Below are 7,234 nucleotides of genomic sequence, written 5' to 3'. Positions count from 1 at the left end.
TAATAATTAGTACTGACTGACAGAGCCCCTGGTGCTATTTCTGGGTTGGACTGGGCTGGATCCAATTACAGCATCCATATCTATAATAACAGGACTTGTAGCTGAGGGCAGGAAAAGATACCAGCCTTAAGGCTCCTATACAGGTCACGTTGTCTTTTCTCAGGCAGTACAGAAACAGGCCTACAGAAAGTGGGAATAGACAGTCCGCACAAAAAGAAAGCCCCTAGCGCACAGACCTTGGTACTCAGCATGTCCTGGAGGAGCTCTTAGGGCAATCAGCCTGCCTTAATGAGAGTCCCACCCACTAGGATACTTGAGGATAGAAATCATCTCATCTGTGCGGAACATGGAATTTGGGTTAATGAAAGGCCAGCAGGTGTGAAAGCACAAAACTGAGCCTCCCTGTAAGCCTGAGACTATTACCACAGAGCTGGCCCTCACTCGCAGCATTGGCATGAAGGAGGGGGATGTTTCTTGGGGGGCAAGGATTTACGTGCAGGGGCTCTTGCTCTTTCAGGTGCATGTTTGCCTACAAACTAGGCTTGCAGGATCTACCTCAGTCTGTTGCCTTCTTCAGCACCGTGGATATTGATCAGTGCTTAAGGAAGGAGGTGACGATGGACTGCAAAACCCCATCGAATCCAAGTGGGATGGAGAAGAGATACGGCATCTCGCCAGGTAGGTACCCCATGTAGCCTGCAGCCATGCGCTGGAAGCCACAGGCTCTGATTACAGAGCACCTGGGTCTGAGCAGCTAGCCCCCAGGCAGTAAGGGAGTGCTTTTTTTTGTGGTGCCTCTTCTAGCTGCACCATTCTGGAGGCCTCTTGGAAAAAGATGCCTTCCAGGCTAGGTGGGGCTATTGTTTATGAATCCAAAGTATGACACTGGCGCTGTCTGCAGCCTCAGCTCATGTGATGACAGCCACTCCAAGAGCTCTTTAGGCCTCTTGCACTCTCTTCCTCCCATTGACCCTTCTGGCTTAGCACAGTTGTTTAGAAAACTGCAAAGGCCCCAAGCTGAAGCCTTTCTCTTGCCACACTCAGACCCACCAATCCAGGGAAGTAGTAATTACTCTCAGCACTTGTCACAAACACCATATAATTAGTGCAAATGAGTGTTTGTGTTTAAACAGCCCCTAGGTCAGAGGTAACTGACAACTATTTCTTGAAACATGACACTGTTCCTGGCACTAAAAGACAAATAGCGTTGCTTGGATGGCTCTGGGACAAGGAGCAGGCAGGGGGAAACATGTATGGTTCAGCTATTGTCTGAAACACGCTACACAATTTCCTTTTAATGAACCTTTATTGGGGGAAAAAGCAAAGTGCATTCTTAAGGAAAAGACTTCAGCTGTAGTGGTAAGAAGGGGGATTCTCCCTCTGAACCGAGGAAAGTAAAATTGCCAAGTGCATGTCAGCAAGGTTGGCAGAAATACAACAGAACAGTGGCCAAGCCCGAGAAGTCCAACAGCTGTCTTGCTTTCACCCTTTTTATGTGATCCTAGCAGCTTTACACAGCTCAGCCTCCCAGCTCAGCACGGAGGGGAAGTTAATTTCCCACTCAGGCAGCTTCTGGGTTCTGTCCTTTACCCCAGGGCAGAGGTCTTGTATTCTGCAACAGAGGGCATTTTAGGGCTTCTGTACTAAATGCTGTAAATCAGGGGAAGGGGGGGCTGCTCTTTTCAAAACAAAGCCAAAGCAGAAAAGTGCCTAGGCTGGAAGGAATTAACAACATTCAACTCTCTTGCAGGTGAAGCTCTCGATATATATCAGCTTCTTGAAATAACCAGAGGCTCACTGGAGAAAAATAAATGAAACTGGGGACAGATAGTGGAGGCTCCAGCCAGCTGTCATATTTGCAGGGAGTACTGATGCTTGTGGTTTTCACAGGGCAGGTCTCCTGGCCCTGAGCCAGGCCACTTGACGCTTCTTTTCTGCTCTGATGTGAAGGACCAAGGCTGGGGAGGGGGCCCTGTAACAGCAGCACAGGTTAAGGGCAGAGACAAGCTTCTGGAGCGATTCCCAGTCTACCGAATGCCACCTGTTCTAAAATCCACCTTCCTTTGCCTGTGCAGCTGAGAGCCAACACAGCCCCCCAGAGGGGTCCTGAGCATAAGCTTGGAGTACCAGAGCAATCTTTGTGCCTACAACAGTCCAGTCAGTGCCAGCTGTGCTAAGTGAGAGTTCCTTGCCCAAGGAGGCCTATTTTTTTCGCTGTCTCTTCTTTTGGGGTTCCTGGTTCTCACTGGCTTGCTCAGCTGTACCAGTCTAAAAGAAGAGTAATAAAGTGAAGAATGGTTTTATTACTTTTGAGAACCCATGTCTGTTTACTGAACTTGAGCTCCTCTTTTTCCACAACTGATGCAGGACTCTGAACTGGAGTATTCTCACAGACAGCAGGGAACCTAGTGTCCCAAGGGTAGGACCTAACTGCTGAGACCAATTAGCCCTTCTAGCTGGAGTCTTAGTGGCTTTGTTTCATCCCCTTTATCACAACAGGGCTGCAGTACTTAAAGTCTCCCAAGAAGTGACCAGTGGAGCCCTACACCAATGCAGTCAGAGGGGCATAGGTTCCCTTCATGATGATTCAGAAGTACCACATTATTCTGCCTTCAGTACTGGGCAAAAGGGGAGCAAGCCTGGCATGGTCCATACCTGGGCTGAAGCACTAGAGCAGTGGCTGTGAACCAGAGGTACATGCAGGCAGGCGGGGACAGAGCGCCACTGCTGCCTCCCAGAAGCCAGGGTGGGAAAGGTTGCACATGGCAGCCCCAGCCACCACACACCAACCCAGTGAGCTTCCCCACCCTGCCCTGCTCCTGGGAGGCAGCAGCACTGTTCCCAGCCACATACTACCCCCACCCACCCTGTATTAGAGCACTTCCAAGACAGACTAAAAAAGGTTGAAAACCCATAAGTATCCTGGGGGTGGGGGTGTATAGCATGTGGACAGATACAGAGGTAGGGACTGTGTGCAGGGGGGTGGGGACAGCGCTGCCACTTCCCAGCAGGGCTGGGGTGTGGCAGCAGCAGCTGCCATGTGTGAGCTTCTCCACTCCACAGAGGGGTGCTGCTGCCCCGCTCCTAAGAGGCAGCAGTGCTCTATCCCCACCTGCTCGCACATACCCCCTAGGACTAGTCCAAGTACTCCCAGGGGTGCACATACCCCTGGTTGACAACCGTGTAGTAAAAGATGTCTCTCACTCCTGACCTGGCTTAATCTACATGGGCCAGAAAAGCTGTGCTAAACAGTACGTTTGTGAACTAGGAAGAGCCAGTGAAACAGAATGCTGACAAGCCTGTAGCCCACCACCCACAACATGAACAGTGGTAAGGGGGCAGAAGCCCACTTTCCTTGAAAGTGGGTTTTTCTCCTGCACTGCAAACCTAGAGATAGAAGTCCAGTGTTAACAGCTGGGCTTTCACTACGTTTTTACACAGAACATCCCAATTTGATTTCTAGTGTCAAGTCAAGGCAACTTATAAAGGCTCAGAAACAGCATGGGCTACAGCACTGGTCAGGCCCCTGCTTGTTTCTGATATTTTACTGCCTAAACAGCCAGATGACCCTAAGTTAGGGGCTGATACAGTGAAGACAGTGCTAGGGAAGCTGCACTTTGCACTGATGCAGCATGCCCCCAAGTTAAGCACTGTTCTCACTGTAAAGTAGAGAGGAGCTCCAGGCGCAGGCAGCCTCTCCCCCACAAGAGCTCTGACCTGGTTGGTGTCTGGCTCATTCTCAGCCTCCTCCGTGTTGTGCTCCTGCAGCGTGCTTTCCAATGTGGACGTGCTAATGCGAAAGTCCCTGGAGGTGCTCAGCTTCATGTACTGCATCAGGTTCACCTAGAAGCCATGGGGAAGGGGGCATTGCAAAGTCTGTGATGCAACCACACCTGTTCCTTTGTACTGCTTTGAAATGCCTGACCCTCCTGTAGCATTGGGACTGGGGCCTTGCTCACCTCTCTCACCACCAAAGCATAGGACTGGTGCAAAGTCTGGGTACAGCACGACGCTGCCACACACCACTTCCTTCATCAGTCTGTCCAGCATCCCCAGCCCCATTCTCCAATAGGCAAAGCCATCAACAGAACAAGGGTGTGGTATTGGGGATAGCAAGCCAAAGCCTTGCATTGCTGAATGCTGTGTGGCGCCCTGGATGAGCTGCTCTTGAAGGCACCAGGGACAGCCACGGCATGAACTCAACAAGGAAGTGCAAGGTGGCCAAGCTTTAGGCAAGTCTGCCCTTCTCCACCTGTGGCTGGAGTTTGGGAGAAGGTCCTCGTCATGGTTTATTCTCTCCAGGGATGGCTGACTTACATTTTAAAATCAGTGTCACTATCCAGTAGCAAGTGGAGGGATAACAGTACTCACTGAGCATTAATGCTGCTGCCCCCTGCCCTCTGATCACAGCAGAGCTGATTGATTACCTTTGCCTTCTTAGAGAGATGGATAAGAAACTTCTCATACTGCTCGATGGCAAAGATGAGGTTTGGGATTGGCTTGCTTTCCCGAAGCACCTTGGCCTGCAGGGAGAAATGGGAGGGCCTGGAAGTGAGCCTCACAGTAAGCATCATACAGTATCAAACACCCAGGGCATCAATACCCCAGTGCACATGTTTGTAGAGTCCTCAGACTACCATCTGGCTCCAAAGACCAGGGCAGAAGAGATTTTAAACTTCACTTAAGCATAAGCCATTGGCACTTGTAGCAAATACATTCCAAAGACCTTGGTTTTCCCTGCCCAGGGCACGCTTAGACCGTGGGCAGTGCTTCACCAGTGCCCTGGCTGCCCAGCACTGGTTATAAGCTTTCTGGCCCAGAAGCCATTTGGGAGCTGCCTCTGCCTGCTCATGACCTGCTGGAGAGGCAGCTCTGGCAGCTGTGCCATGCCGGGAGCCCATGCAGCACCCTCCTGTCAGAAACACACTCCCAAGCTTCTTGGTGCATTCCTGCCTAGGTTGGTTTGTCTGTGCCTCTGCTCCCTGGTCCTCATCAAGGAGGCAGCATCCCACTCTAGGAGCATCTCCCTTTCTTGGCAGTGCTTCTGGACATTCAGGTTCAGCAAGGAAGGCTTCTGTCCTCTATCCTGCCGGCTTTTAGCCATCGCAGTATTTGCTCACCTAATGTTGTGGGAGGGTCTGATGCTGTGACGGCTGAGAGCACAAGTCACTAAGGGCCCTGTGGGGCCAGGACTTTTTAGCAGCTTTACACCAATGTAACTAACACTCCAGCTCCCTCCCACTTTCCCACATGGTGGGTTTTAATTGAATCAAGTGTCCTACCCTTCTCAACTTACTAACAAATGTAAAAACACTTCAACAGCCTAAAGAGCGAGTTCTAGCATGCTAGCAGTTTTCTGTTCAGTATCAGCTTCTCCAAGTGATCAAAGATCAGTTCGGTACCAAGACAGAACCCACATTTGGTTGCTATTGGCTTCAGTCCTTGTGTTTATAGGATGCAGTAGGGTCACTTCTCTCCAGTGAGGAGGGCTGGAAACTTTATTTTTACTTCAGTGAAAGCTGAGGTCTTGGTGCATTTACCCCCCATAAGGAAGCTGGACTGTAAGATGCCATCAGATATCACAAGTTTTCGGAGACCACCACAAGAACTGACCGCGCTGCTGTTCCAACCACAGCCAAGGCAACCCTAACAGAGCATAATGCAGCCTCACCATGACTGTGGCAACTACAGCACTTTCATCCTCTCTCTTCTTCTTCTTCTTCTCTTCTGCAAAGCTTAGGCTTTCGCTATGGATGTTCTGAAGGGAGAAATGCAAAGACCCAGCATCACAGGGCTGGCAAGAACAGATCATAGCCAACCGAGAGCAGAGGAGTCTTCCCTCTCTCCAGCTGGCTGTCAGCTCCCTGAGTGACAGATGGGCTTTGATTCAGGAATAAGAATCCTAGGATTGCCAAAACCATAAGGTTGCAGAAAGACACTTCCCTTTTAATTCTGATGGCTTCAGAAACTTACAAAAACAGGCCATTAGCACCAAGTAAGCTTCCCACCCCTACAACTCTACCAGTGCATCCTAAGCCTGATATATATATAGTCCTCCTACCTGTACGTAGGTGATGAAGGAGTAACACTGTGGAGTCAAATGGGAACCTGAGAGCTTCACCTGGGCAGGAGCAGAGATGTTGAGGTTACTGCACGTACTGTGAGTACGCTCTTCCCCCAACAACCCCAAGAGGCTGACACTCACCAACTTCTCTAGCCTCCCTGGAATCGTGCCTGGGGCACTGCGGCAAACTTGGAGATACTGTAAAGAAGTCACAAGAGTGAGTCTCTCCCAGACACTCCCCCTCATCCTCCTCACCCTCTCATTCCAGGTGAGGGCAGTTTGAGCATTGGGAGGGGGAATTTAGGTGAAAGCAGCCTGAAGGGGCTAGCCAAAAGCAGCACAAGGCAGCAGGAAGAAGGCTTCCCTTCACCTCTGCCACTTCCACTACTGTCATCACCTAGCGACCTGAGAGCTGCTGGACAGGCCAGCTACCAGAGAAGGGTGGGAACTCTCAGGTGGTGAGTGGATCATGCTGACAGTCCCAGTCCCCAGAGGAGCCTCTGTCAGCTGCCAGGAGTCCTTGTGAACTTGTGGGGGACAAGGAAATGGATTTACACGCTTCCCACTCCCCCAGTCCAGAGCAGGAGCACTCACGTGTTTGACAAGGGAGGTGAGGATAGTGTAGGTCTTGTTGAGGCTTCTCAGCAGAGTGTCCACACAGCTCCCTGCAGGGAGGGCTGTCTGCACCAGCTCGTGATAAGCAGTCAGCAGTGTCCCCAGCTGCAGGATTATGGCCTTCTCCAGGGACTGGATCTGGTTTGATGTCTGAGAAGAGTCTTCTAAAGAGAGAAACTGGCACCTAAGCACACACCAGCACTCCCACAGACAACAGGAAAACCAAATGGGTGCAAACATTGTTATAAATGGACTTAAGAGTCCCCTTCTCTGAACTAAAGTGCAATATGGCCTAGGCAGCAAGTGCACAGTAACTCTTCTGCCATCCCATAGTGCACATGTTCAGTCCCTCCCTCCTTTTCCCCCCCCACCCAGAATCCCCATCTGCCTGCCATGCCAGTTGTACCAGAGGCACCCTGCCACTTCAGTGCCAGCAGTGTGTGCCCCCCACCCCCTGGGGGGGGCAGCACTGGCAGCCCATGGCCCCCTGCTCCCTGCCACATGGACAGCGTTGGTGGTCTGCACTTTGTGCCCCCCTCCTGCCACACAGCAGTG

The 7,234-nt window shown here is 51.2% G+C and overlaps 2 protein-coding genes across 3 annotated transcripts in view; one reads left to right on the top strand and one right to left on the bottom strand.

The window, feature by feature from the left end:
* Nucleotides 1-2,000, top strand: part of POLG (DNA polymerase gamma, catalytic subunit) — a 44,627-nt gene extending 42,627 nt beyond the window's left edge. For both annotated transcript variants that reach the window (XM_019504074.1, XM_019504073.1), the window contains 2 exons: nucleotides 518-678; nucleotides 1,751-2,000. In XM_019504074.1, the coding sequence (XP_019359619.1) occupies nucleotides 518-678; nucleotides 1,751-1,815 (226 nt within the window). In that variant the 3' untranslated portion in view covers nucleotides 1,816-2,000. The remainder of the gene's footprint in view (nucleotides 1-517; nucleotides 679-1,750) is intronic.
* Nucleotides 1,288-7,234, bottom strand: part of FANCI (Fanconi anemia complementation group I) — a 61,174-nt gene continuing 55,227 nt past the window's right edge. The window contains exons 30-36 of the mRNA XM_019504072.1: nucleotides 6,659-6,843; nucleotides 6,206-6,262; nucleotides 6,062-6,121; nucleotides 5,672-5,758; nucleotides 4,428-4,523; nucleotides 3,718-3,843; nucleotides 1,288-2,268 (exon numbers count right to left, since the gene is read on the bottom strand). Of these exons, the coding sequence (XP_019359617.1) occupies nucleotides 2,203-2,268; nucleotides 3,718-3,843; nucleotides 4,428-4,523; nucleotides 5,672-5,758; nucleotides 6,062-6,121; nucleotides 6,206-6,262; nucleotides 6,659-6,843 (677 nt within the window). The 3' untranslated portion in view covers nucleotides 1,288-2,202. The remainder of the gene's footprint in view (nucleotides 2,269-3,717; nucleotides 3,844-4,427; nucleotides 4,524-5,671; nucleotides 5,759-6,061; nucleotides 6,122-6,205; nucleotides 6,263-6,658; nucleotides 6,844-7,234) is intronic.

Source organism: Gavialis gangeticus, unplaced genomic scaffold, assembly GCF_001723915.1.
Source record: "Gavialis gangeticus isolate Ggan-Ray unplaced genomic scaffold, GavGan_comp1, whole genome shotgun sequence".
Classification (NCBI taxonomy): domain Eukaryota; kingdom Metazoa; phylum Chordata; order Crocodylia; family Gavialidae; genus Gavialis; species Gavialis gangeticus.
Note: the sequence above shows the minus strand (reverse complement) of the source record. Positions and strands in the feature narration are given on the sequence as shown.